General features: G+C 40.7%; 4 protein-coding genes across 4 annotated transcripts in view; all 4 read left to right on the top strand.

Moving 5' to 3' along the window:
- LOC5501179 (hemicentin-1) overlaps positions 1–23,205 on the top strand; it is a 68,706-nt gene that overhangs the window by 42,122 nt on the left and 3,379 nt on the right. The window lies entirely within an intron of this gene.
- Positions 57–16,771, top strand: LOC116608271 (hemicentin-1). Its single transcript, XM_048733112.1, has 17 exons — positions 57–529; positions 3,928–4,185; positions 4,730–4,987; positions 8,229–8,483; positions 8,975–9,232; positions 9,423–9,677; positions 9,942–10,199; positions 10,305–10,550; positions 12,390–12,632; positions 12,863–12,975; positions 13,487–13,536; positions 13,804–13,946; positions 14,158–14,265; positions 15,005–15,118; positions 15,200–15,221; positions 15,294–15,330; positions 15,433–16,771. Exons 1-17 carry the CDS (start codon positions 307–309, stop codon positions 16,060–16,062), a joined length of 3,471 nt encoding a protein of 1,156 aa, XP_048589069.1. The 5' UTR covers positions 57–306; the 3' UTR covers positions 16,063–16,771.
- On the top strand, positions 18,031–18,843 carry LOC116608962. Its single transcript, XM_048733138.1, has 2 exons — positions 18,031–18,096; positions 18,299–18,843. The coding sequence occupies exons 1-2, from the start codon at positions 18,033–18,035 to the stop codon at positions 18,691–18,693; spliced, it is 459 nt and encodes a 152-aa protein (XP_048589095.1). The 5' UTR covers positions 18,031–18,032; the 3' UTR covers positions 18,694–18,843.
- Positions 21,918–23,006, top strand: LOC5498892. The gene is made up of 3 exons (XM_048733137.1): positions 21,918–22,115; positions 22,366–22,611; positions 22,728–23,006. Exons 1-3 carry the CDS (start codon positions 21,938–21,940, stop codon positions 22,832–22,834), a joined length of 531 nt encoding a protein of 176 aa, XP_048589094.1. The 5' UTR covers positions 21,918–21,937; the 3' UTR covers positions 22,835–23,006.

Below are 23,205 nucleotides of genomic sequence, written 5' to 3'. Positions count from 1 at the left end.
TCGTCAGGTAATTGAATGATTTATTACAAAGTATACTGCTCTATGGAATATGATTAGTGAAGAGAAGTTCATTTTCTTGAAAATTTCCGATTAGAGCATGGTTACTTCAAAAGCAGACCTGACAATTTTTAACACCATCTAGAGAGTGCACCAGAAGATACATGGCTATGGCAGCACAACTCGTCCGTCTGCTTCAACGATGGCGAGAATGCCACACTGACATGGAGAGTGGCTCTGAACTCGGGAGAAAGCTACCTTAACGTGAAAATCTACCAAGTTAAGAGTAATGGAGGAGCATCGAGGATAATGTTCACCAAAACTGGACCAGACTCTGCGTTCAGTCACCGAACGATGGGTTTATCTGTGGTGACTGACTCGAGTGGATCTCGGCCTGTTGTCAGTGTTGTATTCATTCTTGCGAATCTTAGCAGCACCGACGATGGGTTTGGAACCTATAAATTGCGATGTTTTCTTGTTACCTCACCTGATGGTACATTTGATGCTAGAGACACACTACTACAGGTACAAGGTAAAGATATATCAGAAATCCCGGTTGATGGATTGTGCACATGCAAGTATGGTACATAGAATGTTTTCCGACTATTTTGGTACATGCATATGTTTTGTGTCATTCGTCTTGTTTTTTTGTTTGCAACAACAAAAAAAAAAAAGCATTTTGTATGCATCGCTTTCTCGAATGTGTTTTGTTGCGTACTTTTTTATGCAGAATTAGCCCCGGGGGGAAAGGGACCAGAGAAGGTATAAAAGGAGTACAAGGGGCAGTTATTATCCAAACCATTTTTTTTTTCGTGGTTGAAACGCCTCGTGTTTGTTGTATTCCTTTTAATATTAAGCTGCCTAAGATTGTTTTATTGGTTTTTCCATTCTTGCTAACTACTTGAATCTGGATGCAGCGATACGACAAGGAGCAGAAAAAGTACATTCTTAGGAAAACTTAGGGTTTTTGCTCAACTTTAATAGCTACTATTGCAAAAATATCTATCGTTATACATTTCACCCCCAAACCCGTCCGCTGCATTATGAATGGTATATAAAGCCGATATGAAGATGGTGGTAATTATTTTGGTTACAAGATAAAACTTCGGCTGGAGATGATCGTCAAAGATGTGCATAGAAACATAAACCATCTCAGATCCCTAAATGACTTTTGTTTGTCCAGACTAAATACAGTAATGATTCATGTATATCAGTTTGTTGTCAAGTTGACAACTCTAGCGAATATTTGCAGCACACCGTCGTTAAATAAAGGGGGATTATGTTAATGATCCATGAGTAATTTAAAAGAAGCATTAAAAGATATGCTTTTGCAATTTATCTAATCAGTCTATACACTCACATCTAAGCTGCATTACTTACTTACTTCCGGTCGATTACGTAACAATATCCGATGATTTTTAACAGAAAACGCGAAAAATATTGAAAGCAGTGTGTCTATTGGAAGTTTCTTTGAGCAGTTGAGGATGTGATTGATAATTTAGAGAGGATGGCCTGTTAAATATCTCGGATTCTAATAGATTCTTTTCTCTTATAACGGTTGAGGTTTCCGTCGGACCTCCGGAAGTAAACTGGTGACAATGCGGCTTTAATAGACAGTTAAAGACGCCCTGGGCGAGCAGCTGTTTACTTGTATCCCAAGCAACACTGCTGGACCTGGACAAAATACCACTGCTAGAACAATTGTGCAAGGTACATCCTTTCTTCTTCTTATCAATTGATAATAAGCGGAAATGTACCCGACTATCGAAGTGATTATTCATGATGGGAAATGAGCCTGGGGCGGCGTTCTCTTGTTACAGTCGATTTCGTATCCTATCCTATAAGCTGGTAAGAGGTGTCAAACGGGTTGACTCCGTAGTTACACTAAAAGAAAACCTTCTGGCAAAAAGGCCTGAACGAAACAGCAACGGCGACCGAGAAGAACAGGGAGAATCGAGGAGAACGTGATCACCCAAAAAGCTTTCATACTTTGCGCTCAATTTTAAAATAGTTTTCATAAAATTCAATTGTTTATGCATTCCCAAAAAGCTATAGTAAAGCCTTAGAATCTTATTTCTAACATAGCGAACAAGGATAGTCTAGTTTTAAGCGCACACGTTCCCGTCCTCGCTAGACCGTGAAACTTGGAGTTTTCACGTTGTAGTTTGAAGGGAAACGGCTGAAATGTATGCAATGTATCAGAAAGAATCCATTTCAGAGCATATTTCACGTCTGACTCTTCGAAAGTCTCAATTGCTCTCTGCCGTCGTCGCCGTTCGCGTTGTCGTTGTCGCTGCTTAACCCTTTTACTCCTGGGTACTTTTGAGAAAAATTGTAAGAACCCCCCCCCCCCCCCCCCTCCTATTTCATGTCCAACACTACCAGTTAGCTATCGCTGACCCATGACGGTATGCCTTGAATTTCCAACAATGCACTGCGGTGCCTTTTCTTTCTAGCGACGGCGCTGCTACAATTTATGTTATTACAACAGTTTTACTTGTAATTTGCTTAAAATTACAGCTTTTTCACATCTGGAGAGTGCCTTAGGACATCATAAAGTCCATTTAGGCATAATTAATGCTGTGCTTATGGATGTTTGCACGCTGAGGTTGATTCACTGGGATAATTCCTGGGATAATTGTTTGGGCTTCACCTATTGAGAATGGAATTTCCTAGTAAATAGCCTCATACTCTCCAATGTGGAACATCTTTGCTACCCAACCTTATTCAAAAATTGTTTTCAGGCTTATTCTGGGTACTTTGTATCTGGAAATGTTTTGTTAGGCTTTGGGGCAAAGAGACTTATAAAAAAAACTGATTATGGGGGAGGTGTGTGTCCGCCTTTATGTCAAGGTGTTTCCAAGACTCCCATGATGTAGTTTGTGACTCGCTTCTAATGGAGGTTTTAGCATTGATTATTGTGGCTGATGGCTGTAAAATGGGACCTGACGTAGCGCAATAAAGGTATCTATTTGTAACTTGATTTGTGTTTGCTTGTCTCTATTTGTAGTTCGGAATTTTGTGTCTTTTTTGGTAATAAATGTTTCTGAGTTTAAGCATTTGTTTACTTGGTCAGAAATCACGGTAGATATTTTGACAATAGAGTCAACTCTATTACATTGCTAAGATGCGCTTTTGAAGGTCATCTGTGCCTTGGAGGAATCCATGAGTAACCGGGTCTGGTGATGTTTAGTTTGCATTTCAGACGTTGTGTAGTTGCGCCTACATTTTTCAGGCGTCTCAGGGCGTCATAGTAATGAAAGGGTTTAAGCCCCTATTTTTGCAGATACCGTTTATTGTACGCGGGGACATAGAAAGAAATGCCGAAGTGTATTTGATAGATACTACAAGAAACTGTACCATCCAGATAACCCGCCAGCGAAGGACTTCACTTTTCAACGCCCTGAAAATAAACTGAAAACTCTGAAACAACTTATAATATTATCCATACAACCTCGCGCTCTTAGACAACGTTTATAGAAATAGCTGTAGACAAGGACACACAGAGACAGGCGAAAAAACTCATAAATGCTATGCTTATATTCTAAATCATTATGTCCATGGTAAATGCTCCGAAATGCAAATGCTATTTTACATTTCACCAGTCTAGGGTAGTCAGCAAACACCACTAGAGTCCCTATACGTTGTTTTATTCACGTCTCCCAATATTGCATTTAGGTCAATCAAGTTCAAATGAGGACGGCTAATGACATCAGCGAAGGGACAATGGCATAGTCCCCATGTTCTTTAACACTCACTTAAAAACAACGCATGCTTTTTGTAATCCACTTTGACAATAGTTTACTATTCTCGAACTTTACCCTTATAGATTAAAAAAATGGTTTGCCACACATTTCGCCCTTTACTATTATAAGCATTCTTATTTGAATGTTATACTGAATGTTATTATAATTTTATTCTATTATTTAGATTTCAAAGAAGACACTCTACAAGTGAGCCCACCAAGTCCTACCGTGACCGAGCATGACCAAGTGAACCTGACGTGTTCAGCTGATGGTACTCCTCCACCAACCTTCACATGGATCAGCCCTCAGGGGCGCACCGTAGCACACGGACCGTCCTACACCATTCCCATGGTGCACCGCGACATGTCAGGGGTCTACACGTGTGTGGTTACTGACGGATGTGGACGGAATCACACCAGAAATGCGACACTCGTAGTGAGATGTAAGCATATGCTTTTACATTTATTGGTAAATACAAGTTCTCTCTGCAGTGATCTATAACGTTATTTTAGCAAAATACCAGTTTATTCCTCTGTCACATCGATTAAAAAAATATTACAAAAATGTACAAGAGTGAAAATAAACAATATGTCGGAGTTCTGTTAAAGGTAACTACGTTATCCTCAACAATGCCTTCTGGAATATATCAAATCTTCCAGACCGTGCAAAATGTCTTTATCATGGAAAATGTTAAATCGCTGATGGGCATGGATGGACATCACCCCCATGTTGCAGTGAGGTCTTAACAGGGTAGTGAATATTTGTAGAAATAATTCACATGATACAATCCAGAATACATGTGACGGGAGGGCAGAAAAAGGTTTTGATGATGACCTTATTATATGCTATACGATGTTTACTTGGTATTTTTAATACCGCACTAATTACTTTTTTAAAATTTGAAATTACTTCCTGTACTCAATTCCTTAAAGTTTTCGCTCTATACTTCCTACTTGCTTTATGCAATAGCTGATATCTCATTCCAGATAAGCCAGAAAACACTACAATGGTAGCAAATGCATCTTCCGTATGTATTGGTGGCATGGCCTTGTTAAAATGCTCAGCGGCGGGTAAACCAAACAACATATCGTACACTCTGTATCGCAATGTTACGGAGTTTGCCTCACAAATGCACGGACTGTTCGTCCTTCCTCTTACCACTCCTGGCGTGACCATCTTCACGTGTGTTCCCAGTAACGAGGCGGGAGATGGACACAACAAGAGCGTCACCGTCACAGTCAAAGGTATGGTATATATATGTATACTTTCATACATCTAATTCAAATAAGTTCGGACTTTGAGAATCCATGAGCCGTTGCCCGCAGTGCTTTATGGGTAACGTAATAGTGACAAAATCTCGGGCACCGAGAACTGTACAGGACCCGAAATCATCCCAGGACCCGAAACGATCCCAGTACCCGAAACGATCCCCAAAAGTTCCCCAACTGACCCCGGGACCCGAAACGATCCCCAAGAGTCCCCGAAATGAACCCCAAGGAATTACAGTAATGGACAACTAAAGGAATGTGTAAGGATTGCCTTTCAGTTTTAAAAACATATGATACATTTAGCTTTGTTTGTGTTATTAAAAGGAAATTTACATTAACTAAAACTATAGTATTAAGATTTTAACATACGACTGCGGGGGAATACAGTGGTTGAGTCAGAATTTGGGGTCAACTAACAATTCTTTGTGATAGTAATTTGAAGAACCCGGCGTGGATAAATCATTTTTACATAACAAGCCATAAAAGAAGTCTTTACAGATAGGACATGCTGCTTTTTATAGGAAGCGAAATGTTTTAAAGTTATTTTTTGGCATGTTTGTTTTCGTTGAATGAAAGACCTATCATATCATGAGATCATGCAGGGGTGTACGCACGACTACATGAGGAAGTTCAAAACTCACATAATATTGCTTTCAACCAACAAAAGCCACATCCTTTTAATATTTTGCATCGGCAGTAGGGTTGTTCGAGTGTATAACTCAGTGTGCTTTTGTCATTACATCTTCTCGACCAAACCGGCTGCCTAAAATGTGTCGGTAAATATTCGCTCGTGTGAACAAGGATTTCGTGGTGAAATACATGTTTAGGTTGTCGAATGAATATAAATTTTTAGGGGTGATGTTTACCGGAAATGAGATTTATAGTGTCAGAGTCATGTGTTTTAACCGCAACCGCAGAGTGTGATGGAAGGTCAAAAGTTTGAATGATCTGAGCAAAGCTGTGCTATGTTTATACATGCTGTATTTCTTTCAGTAGCAATTAAAAGTTGTGTATTTGTTTTAGACTCTGTTTAAGAATCGGTAAAGCAGTGACAACAATGACAAAGCTTTCCTCTCGAGTGTGGGAGAACAAGAAACTTACCATCTCGACGAAGATCACCGTATATCGCGCCTGCATTTTGAGTACTCTCCTATACGGAAGCGAATCTTGGACCACCTACGCGCGGCAGGAGAAGCGATTAAATACCTTCCATATGCGATGTCTTCGCCGCATCCTCGGTATCCATTGGTCGGATAAAGTTACGAATAACGAGGTCCTCGAAAGATCAGGTTTACCGACGCTTTTTACCCTACTTCGTCAACGCAGGTTGAGGTGGCTAGGCCACGTTTGTCGAATGGAAAATGGCCGTATTCCCAAAGATCTTCTTTACGGCGAACTTGCACACGGATCAAGACCTGTAGGACGCCCGAAGCTCCGCTTCAAGGACTCATGCAAGCGTGATATGCTCGCAATCGGCCTCGACGTGGACAACTGGGAGAAGCTTGCCGAGGATCGCAGCAGATGGAGGTCTGAATGTGCTGCCGCACTCAACTCAGGGGAGTTAGAGCTGAAAAGAGAGGCCGAAGAGAGAAGGCAGAGGAGAAAGGCATCCGAAATTCGAACTGGATCAAACCCATCTCAGACGTCTGTCCTCGTTTGTCGTTCATGTGGTCGCACATGTGCTTCGCGCATCGGGCTTTTTAGTCATGGAAAGAAATGCCAACGTTCATCGCGCTGATGTCATGGACACTGACTGTCCGAAGACTGCCTACTACTTATGGGTTTAACGCCGGGCAATGTAATAAATAGAAGTATTGTGTTGAAATTTAATATTTTTAAGTCACGTTGTTTAGAAATCGAGTCGCTGTTAACCCTTAATTATGCTTCAAGAATTGCAAGTATTTCTTCTGCTTTCCCTTTGTCCATTACCGCAATTCCTTGGGGTTGATTTCGGGGACTCCTCCGTATCGTTTCGGGTCCGAGGATCAGTTGGGGTACTTTTGGGGATCATTTCGGGCCCTGGGATCGTTTCGGGTCCTGGGATCATTTCGGGTCCTTTACAGAACCATGATAATATTTAGAAGTACGTTGCCAAGACCGCTGGAGGTTGTCAAGCCTAGAATCGTCTTTAGTCACGCTTGTGTGCTGGTTTATTTGAAATCCCACGAAGCACTGCGGGATACGACACAGATTCTCATACAGTAAACAACCGCGTATAAAAATCTAGACATTTTAAGAACCTGCAGGCTGAAATTTGACATTTGAAGCACCCTTTTTATAAGAACCTAATAAGCCTGGAGGGTATAAATAGGTTCTTATTTGGTCACTCAAATGTTGATTGTCAAAATTCTGGATATAGCTTATTTGGAACATATAAAATAAAATATGTGAAAACAATTTAAAACGGTTGATAACAAAAAAAGAAAAATTACTTTTCTTAAATATGTCGGTACGTTGCATATTTAGAAGTAGAACATGGACTTATATGTTATGTTCAGCATCTATTTTTATTGTTAAAGACAGACTTGTGACATTATGACTAATGAAAAAATAAGAACCAAAGAACCTAAACAGCCCGATTTGTCAAAAGGTACCCCGATTTATAAGAACCTATTCAGCATGATCTTAAAAATTCTAGGTTTATATATTATTTACTGTAGTGCGACTTTTTTTGAAGTATCTATGAATATAACACTGTTCTTGGTGTTCATCGCTTATCCGTACCAAGGCTCCAGGGACCGTTAGTGTGGTCACATGACGTATGTCAGCCAAACACGACACAACTAGACTCTTGTATAGAGTATCGGGGCTCTTGTCTTTGATATTCATTATCAGTGAATAAGCATGCAGTATGCTTGTATCATTATAGTTTAGCGTGGAGACTACGTTTACTCCACACAGACATAGAAACTTTTTACTGCCGTCATATGAGTTAAGCGAGCCATTCAATTCGAAACAGAATACTTCTGTCAGAGGGGCTGATGTTTTAATTCAGTGCATCGCATCTAGAACGGAATCCTTGCACATAGCAATTTCCTTCCAAACAGTCGGTGACGCTAAAAGCAATTTACAGATATTGGATTTTGATTCCAGTGACATGTAGCATGTGCGCTTTCACCAAAAATGGAATCCATCAGAACAATCCTCGCATATTATACTGTATATTTTGACAAGAATTAATTTACTTATGCTTTTTTGTTGCTGTTTTTTTTCTAAGAACCGCCAAAAATAACAGGCTTCACCCCACCACAAACTGTTGTAGAAGGGAGCAATTTTACAAGTTGGTGCAACGTGTCTGGTACAGCGCCCTTGAAAATAGCGGTTTCCCATCCAAACGGCTCGGTGCTGACCAACTCCGGTAGCTACACGTTCAGTCATATCACGAGAAGAGATGAGGGGACCTACACATGCACCGTGAACAACGGCAACGAGTGTTCAAATGACACAAACACAACGAATATCACTGTTAACTGTAAGTTTAAATAATTATATCATACTTTCATGTACAGATTGTTAAATACTGTTATACGTATATTTCATGTAAAATGTTTCACTGTTTCAATTCTCATTTGTGCATTGCAAGGGTATTGTTCGAGGCCATTATTCTTTTGTATCTCTCATTCTTCTAAGTCCACTCATCGGTTTGTTACAAGAGTAAGAACTAACTCAATATGGTATCAATAATGCACGCTGATGTTGTAATAAACAACACAAGGCATTTTATCGGATCTTCTCTTTTGCTTTTTTTTTTGACACATTCTTTTTACCTAAAACTGTTACTAACTTCCAATATCGTGCTAACACCTTTGTATTCCTGTAAACTAATCACCTTGTTGATGGGTTTCTGAAGAGCCTTAAGGTCCTTAACTTGCTAAAGTGTCATCTTTTGTCTTTTCTTTTCGCATTCCTGTACTCTTCATCGGATTGAATGTTTTGCCTCACCACGTTAATATTGCTTTGTAGATAAACCAGAAAACACCAAATTAATACCAAATGAGCATATCGGCTGTGTCATGGATGTTGTCTCGTTAAATTGCTCAGCGTTGGCTAACCCAGACAACATCAACTACACTCTGTATCGCAATGATACGGCGCTTGCCTCAAATATGAACGGAAAATTTATCATTAGTCTTAACGCTTCTGGCTTGAGTATCTTCAAGTGTGTTCCCAGTAACGAGGTGGGAGATGGAGAAAATAAGACCGGCTTCTTCACTGTCAAAGGTATTTTCTATCGTGAATCTGATATTATATGATCGCTTCTACCTTGTAACAACATCTCCTTTATTTATACCGCAAATAAGAGCAACACTGATACTTTGCATGTACGCTGTCATCAATAAGAATTCACCAGAATAATCCTGCATACACATCTTTCTTTTTGCGGAAATTAATTGATTTTTTTTTGCCTCAGAACCACCACGAATAACAAGGTTTACCTCGACACAAACTGAAGTCGAAGGGTCCGATGTAACAATTCGATGCAACGCATCTGGTACAGAGCCCTTGGGAGTAGCGATTTTCCACCCAAACAGCTCGGTGCTGACCAACACTGGGAGCTACACCTTCAGTCCTATCACGAGAAGAGATGGGGGAACCTACACATGCACCGTGAACAACGGCAACGAGTGTCCGGTTGATACAAAAGCGATGAACATCACCGTCAACTGTGAGTTAAAAAAGAGACACATATCAAAGTAAAATGTTAAGATTTCAGCATACTTGATGTAATCTAATTAAAAATAGTTTGTCAAAGGTTAGGATTTGATTTTGTCATGGCCTTTATGCCCTTTTGCTTGTTTGTTGCCAGTACATTTACTTTATTTATTAGGACGGGGTGGGGGGGAGTGGGTGGAATTAAAAGGCCATAGTTTAGGGAAATATCCTTATATAACTGTTCAAAACCCGAGGCTTATTTGTTTTCCTGTTCCAGATAAACCAGAGAAAACAAGCCTAACACGTCTGGAAAGCTCTTACTGTCTGGGGACCAGCGTTTATTTTAACTGCACAGCGACGGGTAAACCAGATGACATCCACTACTCGCTTTTCGTTAACAAGACCCTTTTGATAGAGAAGTCTAGAGGGGTATTCAACTTGACGTTAAACACTTTAGGAAAGCATGAATACACTTGTGTGCCGAATAACACAGCAGGAATTGGTCAGAATAGCACAATTAGCATTGATGTGCAAGGTATGAAACCTGTTAAAGGTTATTTTTGTGTATTTATTAAAAATTTATCGAGCTATGGAATGATGCTGCAAGACATTTATTTATTTACTTATTTTACCTTTTTAGAAAATATAAAGTTCGTCAACATTTCAGCTCCAATGGTAAAAAGAGGAGTTCCCTTTACCTTGGAGTGTACAACTAATGTGGTTAGACCTGTCAGCATCACTTGGTACAAGAACAGCGAATGGTTTAGCAGCAATAGAAGTCTTATATTTAGCGGGTCGTTGAATGATACCGGTTCTTACAGCTGCCTCGCGGAAAGTGCGTGCAACAACACCAAGCAAAGCGAAAGAGTCAATATTACTGTAACATGTTAGTATTATATTAATTGTAGATTCTTATTTCCCTATATGTCAATCATTACTGTACTTGGTTACGCAACGATGCATTCCAATAGTAATTTGTTACCAGAGATTACACTTGAGAAAAGTGATATCCATAGTTGATGAGCTTGCTTGTAAACAATGAGATATCCGTAAATATGTAAAAAAATACTTGAATGTCAGAATGAGTGCATCCCTTCCATAGCCAATATTTGCGGAAAATTAATCCCTTCATACGGACAAGACAAGGTACGTCGTTTACTGCTAGTTGCTCTTTTTGAAATTTGTGATACCTATTGTTACAAAATTAAGAACATTTATATCTGTTTCAGTGAATGTAAAGGCAGCCATGAGAAGAAGATTTTGTACACTTTTCTTTCTCACTGATGTTTCTTCCGACTTGATCCTCTCGGAAAGCGTCTCTTAAAGGTCGAGAAATCCAGTGCTGAAATCTCTTCTTATCAGTTTATAGCAAGACAACAAACTCCGGGGGGGGGGGGGTATTACCAAACGAATTTTATAGAAAAAAAAAGAATGTATGTGTATTTTATGGAGAAAGAATAACTTTCTTATGGAGTAACACAGGTGTAGACCAATGTAAATAGCTGATATATTATATGACACTGCTAATTTGTTTAAAATTAACATGACGATGTATTTTTACTGCAACTCCATGGTCGAGGATCCAGCGCCTTTTTTTCTCGGCCATAAAAATCCTGTTCGAAAAATAACGCGTAGGTGACCTTTGGGAGCTCTCGCAAAGTACGCTGGATCTTCGAGCATGAATTAACTTACAAGTCGTAGAATGTTTGTTCTCCCTTTCGGGTGGCGTGAGTTGCATTCCAGCAGATATAAGGCATTTTAGCCCAGGTAGTATAAAAATCCATCGGTGTCCTTTTTGGCTGAAGTATCAGTAATAGCGTTCAGGGTAAGCGGGAAAGATTTGGCCCACCTATCTCCCCTGGTGTCGGTAACCTGTCGCACACAATCTCTACATGCCTACTGCTGCTCATGGTCGCCGCAGACTTGAAACCGTAGTAGAAATGCGTTTAGAATAAGATAAATTCCTTAGCAATTTGGGTACCAGCCTCGCCCAGCTCAGTGACAGTCTACCATACTCTTATACATTTTTCCTTTTTCCTTTTAGATGGTCCGATATAGTGTGTGCAGCTTGAAAACTCGTTACCAGTTTTTGGCTCGTTTTGGATCCTTATAGTGTTTTTTTTTTTGCTTTTTTCTTAAAATTTAATCAATATTATTGCACCTTGGTTCTATCTACAAACTTAACAATAAAAATAGTTTACATGCGTGGTCTGTTTTTATGGCTTGATACACTTGATATTTGTCTGCTTAGGTGAATAGAACGTTTGATCACGTGACCACATGTCAACCGTAGTCTCTTTACTATCTCCGGTAGCTCCTTCGATCACGTGACCACATGTCAATCGTAGTCTCTTTACCATCTCCGGTAGCTCCTTTGATCACGTGACCACATGTCAACCGTAGTCTCTTTACCATCTCCGGTACATGTTTTGTCCAGTGAAACACCATGCTTGGTGGTGCTCCTTATGGTACCCAACAAGTAATCTGATTTCTACAAATTATTCTTGGAATGCACAAATGACCTAAATGTTGTATTTTTATATTTGGCTAGGTTGTGTCTTTTTATGATTTTCTGATGTGTTGTGTTTTGATTTTTCTTGATTGTGGCCTGTCTTTATTTAATGATATGTTGTGATTTGATTTTTCTTCATTGTGCCTTGTTTTGATTTACTGATGTTTTGTGTTTTGATTTCTCATGATAGTGGCCTGTTCTTTTGATTTACAGATGCAAGTCTTAACAAACCTAATGCCATCTGCCTTGCCAATGATGCACTGACGAATGTTACTGTTGAGATGAAGACAAACCTTCTCCAACCACCGGTTGTCACCTGCACAACAGGACGGGCATCGCTGATATCGTTCAGTGCTGATAACAAGAACGCTTCCTACGCCGTACCGCTTAAACGAGGCCAAAACATCTCCTGCTCAGTTGACGGTTATCCGCTTTCCAATGTTACTTTCTATTTGGGTTGGTATACATTGAGCATGGCCATATTGCATGTGTCTTAGCCAAACTGATTGATAATTGGATTCGGTAGACTAAGAGATTCTTTAAAAGCAGACCTTTTCAGATACCTGTACCGAAAGGCATTGCGTTTTAACTGTGATAGGGATAGGAGTTCATCGTCTGTTTTTAACATATAAGAATCTAGTATGTGCTAAATCCTAAAGACGTTGTTTTTTATTTATTTGACACAGATATCAAGAGTACAAAATTGATAATGTCTTGGAGGGTAACGAACAAAAATGTAATACAAAAGGAGGGAAAATGGGATGTGAATGACAACGACCGCCAACAAATTGAAAACTTGGTAAGTTTATATGTTACTGATGTTGCGTTTGAATTTTTCTCTTACCAGACCGAGAGATGAGCGGACGTACCGGCACTATGCACCAATGTCAAACAAACAAACTTATCGTACCCATAATGCACTACTAGCGAGAGATAAAAACTTTGTCACAGTCTCAGTCGTCTTTACTCTTCTATATTTGTATATTTCCTGACCAATAATAGGTCCTTACATTTCGCTTGAATGCTCCTGAATGTTATTATTCAGGAACTTGTACTGGCGAGAACAACAAGCTGACCCCCTTTAAAGAGCCCTTGTCAGCCACGCCTTTCTAATTGTTTTCAACCAGAATTAGAAGACAAATTATGAGCGAAATCACAAACAGCTACTCATGCTTTATTACGTAATTCAATCGAAACAGCTTGGAACAGCTTTCCTAAATCAGTAGATGGCTTGTCACACTTTGTACTTTACGACAGACACTCTTTAAGTCGTCCTTATTACAATAATAAGACGTTTCTTTTGTTTCCAGTGTGATGCAGCACAAGGCCCCTGTTTCAATAGAAGCAGTTTGTCGTTCAGGCAAGATTCGTCCTTGCGCTATGTATGGGCTCAGGGACGAAAAGCTCAAATTTCAATGACACTATACAAAAAGTCGCATCAATTTTAAAAAAAGTCGCATTTAATATTTTGTTTGCTATTACTCACTAAGTACTTAGAGAAATTTTCCGCCTTATTTGATGTGAAATGGGCCTTTTTGAAGCGTCATGTCATGTTTTTCCGTCATGTCTACATATATACATATATTTGTTTCAGTTGGTTTAACTCTACTCCACCTTGCTTGAACAGGAATGGAAGTGTCATCGTAGATGCGTCGTTCACTCTCACTGGCGATGTCTCTGACCCCGAGGAATACTTTAAGAGCGAGTTACTCAAAAATGCCCCAAACTATGGCTTGGACATCGATCCCAACAGCGTGAAACCCCTAGCAGGTAAGTAGAACGCGTAGATCTAGACAGCTTCCCATCCAAATGTCGGGCAATCTAGATGGCATGCAATCCAAATAGCGTATACCACAAAAGAGTTCACTAGCCATAATTCAAGCTGCGAAATTTACCGGTGATTGGCACTTAGTGACAACTTGCACACGGTCCTATCAAGCATATATTTGAAAAAAAAATTAATACCTCATCATTTTTCCAGCAATACCCTCAAACAACGTCCCCCTTCCTCTTACCACCCAAGCCGCGCCCATCACCGCTGCTACGCCCACTACCGCTGCTACGACCAAGCCTGGAACGTGTCTGACGGGTTAGTAGAGCACGAAGTAGATCCAGAAAGTGTGAAATCCAGTGAACATGCAATTCAAATAACGTGTTATCCAGATAGCGTGTACTGTCCAGAGAACATGAAATTCAAATAGCGTGTAACCCAAATAGCGTGTAACCCAGATAGCATGTAATTCAGACAGCATGTAATTCAGATAGCATGTTTTCAAGATCTTCAAAAGATAGAAAGTCACGTGGTGAAACTCATCTGGGTATGTGCAGTGTGCGATGTGCGCTAGACCTATACTTGGGACGTCACGTGACTGGGCGACGTCATCAGGTGTCAGTAGTTCAGCCTCGCTGTCGTGCGTGTTGGATGATCTTGAGCCTGACACTCTGTACGAGGTGGAGGTCACCGTGTCGGTGCGGGGAGACATAAGGCGTGACACGGTGTACATCAGTACCACCCCCTCAGGTACGTGTGCTAGTCACGTGACCATCAGCACCACCCTACAGGTAAGTGCGCTAGTCCTATGACCATCAGTACCACCCCCACATGTATGTGTGCTAGTCCTTTGATCATCGGGGCTGATCCACATGTAACGTGTATTTACGTTATAAAGTCACAGGATAATCAGTTGTACCCCAAAGGTTTCGTGTGCTAATCCGGGCCACCCCACGGGTTATTATTTTGGTCACGTGATGAGGCAGCAAAAAATTAAGTTGTGACGTCATGTTAACCCTTCCTCTTATTTTCTTATTTTTTTTTATGTTTGTTCCAGTTGTCGATGTAAATGATCTGAATTCCACCATTGTTGGTCTTGCTGTGTTGGTCGCCATCTTGTTCTTGGTCATCTTTGGTCTGATTGGCTACATCGTGGTGCTGAAAAGAGCAGGTAAGTTTTAACTTCTTATTTTTCAACTTTTGTAACGATAACTTAAAGTAATTTTTATCAATGCTTCTTTTTTTTTCACAGGTCTAACAGCAAAGAGAGTAAGGTATTAAAACTTTATTTTATAATAACGCTTTATATTCTTGATCTTGAATTAACATTATCCTTTCTCACACAGATCTGAAGCAGATAACGCAGGCTACTCTGGATTCCAGGTAAATTTTTTCCTGAAAAAATATACTGGGTTATGTCCGAGTATTAGTGAGTTATTTAAAAGTGAACAAACATTTTAAACTTAATTCATGCTTGCTCTTAAGAATGTAGCGATGCAAGAAAATGTCAACCAAGACCGAAACACAATCCCAGGGATGGTAGATTACGAGGTGGATTATAGGGGACACAACCCTGACCCCATTCCACAATACGAATCAGTGAATAATGCACAAACACAACCACCCAACCGTAGAAACGTCACGCAATACGAGGATGTAACGCAAGGGAGCAATGTCACGCAATACGAGGAATTAACGCAAGAGGGCAATGTCACGCAGTATGAAGCTATGAATAGACATGCATCACGTGATCGGCATGTGCCAGGCAATCGCCAGTACGATAGCGTCGATAGCACGAGAATGAGTAGACAGAATCCACCCGCGAGGAGAGCAAGGAACGACACAGGTGATCAAGGCGAGCCAGGTTATGAGAACACAAGAAAACGAGGTTTACCACATGAAGTGTACCAATCTTTACAGGCGACGACACAATACAGCGAGAATGCGCAGTATGCCCCACTGTATCCTGGGACACGCATTGCGGCCAGGCCTGGTGGTAGGGACGAGAGGGGAGTAGGCACAGACATAAGAGGGAGTGAGTACCAGGAGTTGCACAGGACTAAAGCCACAGATCCATGTTATCAACGGGTAGGCAGTAGAGTCACTAGCGCATAAGATACTCATATCACGGATCCATGTGATCAAAGGCGTAGGCAGTAGAGTTAATTGCGCGTGAAATGCTCATATCGCGGACCATGCTATCAACGGGTAGGCAGTAGAGTCACTAGTGCGTAGGATGCTCATATCGTGGATCCGTGTGATCAAAGGCTAGGCTCTAGAAATACCACTAGCGAGTAAGATAGTCCCGCAGATCGTTGTAATCACGTACAAAGATAATACAAGCGCATTAGCTGAAAATACACACGTACACGTACACTTGAGGTAAATATTATCAAAAATTTAGTCACTAGTCACTTAGAAATCATCATCAGGCAAATTTTGTAATACCCCCAGTGACCTAGATTACCGTGTTACCCTATGTTATTATTCACATGAACTAGATATATCAACAAAGATCCTCATGCTATCTCTCGCTATTATCACGCGGTAAAGTATACCAGTAACGATCAAGATAAATATGTTTTGAATGCCGTTTCAATAGAAACCCCCGAATATTATGGATTTTCCTATTGCTGCTAGTGGTTAGTTATCTTTGGAAGCGCAACCAAGGTATCCTATCGTGTAGACCTGAAACAACACGTCTTTCACAGTGTGGGCTTACAGAGGCTCGCTTGGTTACTGGTTACTGCCAACATTAACTAATTTGCTAATTATATTTGACGTTCGTTGTATCCCGCACGGCATGCAATAAAAAATTCCCATATATATTCTTGCGTCCTTACCACTACTCTATTCATTCCAACCATTTTTCTCTCCCTGTCTTTTCCTCCCTCATCAAACTTCTTTCTACTTTGCCTCTCGCGCAAACTGTATTGGCGCCCTGGTTACCTGAAGTAGCTATGCTTTTTTTTTTTTTTTTTTTTTTTTTTTTGTAGCTCTAATACCCCTGTCGCGTAGCTTCTCACACGATTGAAAAGATCTTCTGAATCGGTACTTTAGCAACTGCTGATAATTTGCGAGGTGGAGCATCCTCGATGTGAAGGTAACCCCCGGGAATAAGCCCCAAGATACCCAAGATTGCGTTATATTCCTGCGAATAACGGAGGTTAAATAAAGGGTAAATTTTCATTGTGTTCTTTGCCGTGCTAGAAGAACTGAAACTTTACTAAAGGTAAACGTTTGGTGAAATCTCTAGATGGAGGTTGTTCATATCTAATGTGTGTGCTGTATTGGGGGCTTTGTTACGATATTTGACTTTATCAAGGTGATAAAAAAAACTTTGTATGCAAAAACGGCGACGAAGAAATAAGCAGCTCTAATTTGAGCCCTTTTAAAAATCTGCTCGTTTAACCTCTCAGGAACGCACACTACATAAAAGGCCGTTGATATTTATGTAGTAACCCTCGCTATTAATACTCATGTAGTCAGTTTATACAACCGCGCGCTTTGGTTTGTGAATATGATCTTCAATAACAATATCTACAAATTATTACATACGCCATGAACTGTCATCCTTTACATGATACGAAAAAAAGTGTGCTAATACACTACAATAAACATACGACTTTCCACGGGCTATAGGATAGCTTTACTCCAAAATGATGTTTAGTTTCTTGTTAGTGTTGAATAAAGGGCGTATTCCTACCTACTGGCTGTATTCCCTACGCGTTACATCGTAACACTAACAAGATATTAAACATCATTTCTGAATAAAGCTATCCTATAGCCCGTGCACTGACAAGTAGAGTGTGGAATCAGGTAATTTAGAATAATTTGTAATGTAGTCACATTTTTAGATTTACCCTTGTGGCTTGATCTGTTTTTTTTATCCTACTGTAACTGATTTTTGTATCTATAAGCATGCTTGTCTGGCTCATCTACTCCTAAACAACTCACGGGCATTCAAGCGGCCCCTATTTTTAAGGTATGTCAAATTATGCAAAACATTTTAGCTGCAGTGTTTACTTCGGATTGTCATGTGTCAGAATTGCAATCATTAGCATTCCGTCCATCGCCTTTCTTCGATGGGTTCAATTCATCTGGTATTCCTTGTTGGTGCCTTGGTATGCCTGATTATAACTTCAACAGGTAAATCAAACTCCATTTGCACATCGGATGGTCATGTGTTAAAATTGCAATCAGGATTCCGTCCATCGCTTTTCTTTAATCGGTAAATGGCAGTGGCAGTAAAACACAAATAAGGCAACAACTCCACAGTCCATTGCCTTCTTTATACTATTTGCTGGGATAGTTGGTTCAAGTGAAATATCCACATTTTCTGATTCGCCAGATGCATCACCTAGTACATGGCAGTTTCAGTACAACACGTCCGTCTGCTTCAACGATGGCGAGAACGCTACACTAACATGGAGAGTGACTCTGAACTCGGGGGAAGAGATCGGAGCTGTGTCCATCTGGCAACAGCCTGTAAAGGCGGGTGGATCACCGGTCCAGATGTATGGAACACCTTCTGGGAAAGAGCCAGCGTTCAGTGATCGTGTAATGTCGGCATCGTTCACGGGTTCGTCTCCCGTGTATGATGTGGTGTTTATACTGAAAGTTAACAACAGCGAGGATGGATTCGGAACCATACAGCTACAGAGTCGTGTCGCCTCAAAGAACTTCTTATTTGGGCAGCCTGCGTCAGATACTCTTCTCAAAGTGCAGGGTAATGAGCTCATCTAGTTTTGGATGGTCATAAGAGTTGTAGCAGATTTTGATTAATGTTTATTTGCAGTGCTGTAGCATAAACATGAGTATTGGGTGGGAACACAAGCTTTGGCTCAGGCAAACGATTCCACATAGAAAAGTGTACTCACTTCAAGCCCATAACATTTAAATTTTTACAACAATTTACAAATATGATATGATTATGGTCCTGATCAGGCGCGTACCCATGATTGGATGAAGGGGGGTTGGGAGGGGTACTGGGGCGCAGTCATAAGTATCATATGGAAAAAAGCATCGTATATGAAGATTCCTCAATAATTAATGACCAACTTTTTGACCTTCAAGGTGGGAGGTGGTGCCCCCTGTGTAGGCGCCCGCGGATTCTTAAGCCCGCTGACCTACAGTTCTTTGGCCTGCATTCTAAGGAAAAGGGAGTGGGGCATTTTTGTAAAGCCACCAAAAAATGATTCCTAAGCTATCCAGTTATGTTTTCTCTTGCTCTTAAAAATACGTTCACTTCGACAAATGCATTTTTTATGCGTTGATTTTATTTAGTTCCACCGAGCAGCGTTCATATAGCCTCATCAAGTCCTCCCCTCCCCGAGCATGGCCAAGTGAACCTGACTTGTTCAGCTGATGGTACTCCTCCACCAACCTTCACATGGAATAGCCCTCAGGGGCACACCGTAGCACACGGACCGTCCTACAACATTCCCATGGTGCACCGCGACATGTCAGGGGTCTACACGTGTGTGGTTACTGACGGATGTGGACGAAATCACACCAGAAATGCGACACTCGTAGTGAGATGTAAGCATATGCTTTTACATTCATTGGTACATGAGAGTTCTCTCTGCGGTGGTATAACGTGAATACCTTTATTTCTCTGTCACATCGATTTTAAAAAAATAAGCAAAAATGTGCAAAAAGTTCTTTAAACGAACAATATATCGGAATTCTTTTAAAAATAAATACATGATATATCTTATATAGAATATAAATTTTCAGTCTCTTGCATGCCTAGTTGTTTAATCTCAAAATGATTTGTTGTGAGATGTCTTTATTATGGAAAATGTTAAATTGCTGATGGGCATGGATGGACATCATCCCCATGTTGCAGCGAGTTCTTAACAGGGTAGTAAATATTTTTGATAGAAAAAAATTCAGATGATGCAATCCAGAATACAATGTGGCAGCTTTATTTGTTTTGAAACCGCTCCACGTAATTACTTTTTGTTCATTTGAAATTAGTCCCTGTACTCGATTCCTTAAAGTTTTCACTCTAATGCTTACCGCATTAGCTGATATCTCGTTCCAGATAAGCCAGAGAACACTACAATGGTAGCAAATGCATCTTCCGTATGTATTGGTGGCGTGGCCTTGTTAAATTGCTCAGCGGTGGGTAAACCAGACAACATTACCTACGCTCTGTATCGCAATGGTACGGAGTTCGCCTCAAATATGAACGGAAACTTCGTTCTTCGTCTTAACACTCCTGGCGTGACTATCTTCACGTGTGTTCCCGTTAACGAGGCGGAAGATGGGTACAACAAGAGCGTCACCGTTACTGTTAAAGGTGTGGTTATGATGAACCTTTCCGGTAACAAAAAGTATATTACACTTGACAATCTTCACTATCACTTGAGAGTTTTTGTTAGTGTTAAATATTCAGCTTTCATTGGTTCACTGCTAATAAGTATAGATATTTGAGCTGCTCCCTCTTATGTGGCTGAGGTAGTATTGTGTGTGTATGTGGGACTCCACAGGCCAATGGAACGAGGAGTGCTGTAAATAGACTAAACTAAACGCATTGAAACTTTTTTAATCATTTGCCAAATGAACTCGTGGGATTTGCCGTGCGCTGGTCTACTCCCTTATGTAAGCCACCCCTCCCCTCCCTAGAATAACATCAGCCTATTGTAAGCTTACTTTGTAAATTATGTACCGATACATTTGATGCATATTTGTAGCTGGATGTTTGATAAATTTCTCTTACATTTCGGCTTGGCAAATGGATAAGCTTCTTTTTTTCCAAGAAAGTATTATTTAATACATTTTATCTATCAGCCTGAGCGCAAGCAGAAAATTTTTTTGCTCGCTTGAACCCCAGTCCCATGCAACGGAAAACAATAGGGTCAAAAGCTAAGCCTTAATAGCCAACCATTTTCTTGCGCTGTCTGCAATAGTCAAGATGTCTTTTCTTAATATAGCACCTCCGCGCATCACGAGTCTGACCTCGTCACAAACTGTTGTGGAAGGAAACAGTTTTACTGTGCAGTGTTCCGCGTCAGGCACAGCGCCTTTGAACATAGCAATACACAAACCAGACGGGTCGGTGCTTACCAGCTCCGGGAGCTACACGTTCAGTCCTATTATGAGAAGAGATGGGGGGAACTACACATGCACCTTGAACAACGGCAACGAGTGTTCGGCTGATACAAAGACGACGACAATTATCGTCATTTGTAAGATGATTGGTTTGTTAATAGACTGTAAAGGGTGCTCATATTATTTTTTGCTTCATAAAATTATATAGTGATCCCATTCAAATTCTTTTTTTTTATTCAGACAAACCTGAAAACACACGTCTTTCTCCACTAGCGAGCTCATACTGCCGTAGCTCCACTATTTCTTTCAACTGTTCGGCGACAGGGCATCCGCGAGTGAACCAGTACTCGCTGTATCTTAACAGCCGTCATTTGTCAAGTAGAATAGATGTAGTCTTTAAAGAAATTTTACTTGACACCCGGGCGAGCAGCTGTTTACTTGTATCCCAAGCAACACTGTTGGTTTGGGACAAAATGCCACTGCTAGAACAGTTGTGCAAGGTACATCCTTTCTTCTTCTTATAAATTGATAAAAAAAAAGCGGAAATGCAGCTTATCAAAGTGATTGTTCATGATGGAAAACGAACCTGGAGCGGCGTTCTCTTGTTACAGTCGATTTCGTAGTCTTATTATGACCGCCCAGAACTCAAAATCCTGTATCGTTTGGGGAATAGCATGTATAGTCAATCAAACCAAACAATCAAACAGTACCAATAATGATCAATGTTCTCTCGGGGTATGATCAATACAAGCATTACAGCTGGTTTTAGAGTAAAAACGGAGCCAATATTAAAATATTCCGTGAATATTTATCACATGCGAGTGAATGTCATATTTCGACATCATTCTTTATTTCATACCCAGAATTCCGCCCGTCTGTGTCCATTGCGCCTGCGCGTACTATCACAACAAGCGAGGGGTCGTACGTGCAGATGACGTGCAGCGCTAGTGCTGTTGATCCGTCAAGTATCAACTGGGTCAAAGATGGCGTCCTTCAAGGGAAGGAACCAACACTCACGTTCCCCTCAATAAGCAGAGATCAAGGGGGAGTTTATAACTGTACTGTGATTGACGGCTGTGGCTCAGCATCAACGGACATAGCGGTTTATTGTAAGTGGCTGTAAAGTGGCTGTCCTTGAGCACTTTTATAGTAAGGCAATAACTAAGCTGGGACAAGAAAAACAGGGATGTGATAAGGGTGGAGGGGGGGGGGGGGGTAATTGTAGGTTTATGGGATGCCTGACTCTTTTTGTCTAATACCAAGGGGTCGATGTAATGTCTATCACTAATCACCCTCTTACCCCAATCCTAGAGAGCCATTTAAGTCAGATTTAATATCCTATGCGTGTCATTTTGACAGATGTCGACATGGAGAGGTATCCACTCAAGTGCATAAAGTCACCAGCTGTTAGTATCACCATAGAAACAAACAAGACCCCTCCCCCTGACATGATCTGTGTGACAAGCAGCAAAAAGTTACAATCACATTTGACCAGCAAGCCTGGAAGAAGAGTCACTTACGAAGTTGAATTGACAAGTGTAGACGAAGCTGAGGTGACATGTCACGCGGAAGGTTTCCCTGGATCTCGGCATACATTCACTGTGGGTAAGTACTGGGGCGCTTAACCGTTTCAACCTTTTCTGTTGTGTCACGCGCTCTACCGGAAGCATTAGCATAATTTTTAAATTGCAAGGCCCTCTAAACGTTTTCGTGTTTTATAGTTGCAGCGACCTCGGAGCAGACAAGAAATGGAAGTTTCCGGCTTACAAACGCCAAATACCCACCAAACGATCAAATGAAAACGAGCCTCGAAAAACTGGTAACCTGAATAACCAGTTGCTGCTTGGGAGTTGTAAGATCTACTAGATCTTAGACTGTAGACCTTTTAAAGTCGCACTGTCACCAGTTTACTTCCGGTCGATAATAGAAAGCTGTGTGTCTATTGGAAGTTTTTTTGAGGATGTGACTGATAATTTAGAGCGGATGGCCTGTTAAATATTTCGGATTCGAATAGATTCTTTTGTCTTTTAACGGTTGAGGTTTCCGTCTTACCTGCGGCAGTAGACTGATGACAATGCGGCTTTAACCTCTCTTAACATTTCTGTAGGTACAAGAAAGCATCGATGCCACTTGTATGACTAAGGTCTCCTTGAGCTATGGGTAAGAACCTTAACAAAACCATGTAAATATATTAATTAA

This window comes from Nematostella vectensis, chromosome 9 (genome assembly GCF_932526225.1).
Source record: "Nematostella vectensis chromosome 9, jaNemVect1.1, whole genome shotgun sequence".
NCBI lineage: Eukaryota > Metazoa > Cnidaria > Anthozoa > Actiniaria > Edwardsiidae > Nematostella > Nematostella vectensis.
The sequence above is the reverse complement of the archived record's forward strand: the minus strand, read 5'-3'. Positions and strand labels throughout refer to the sequence as shown.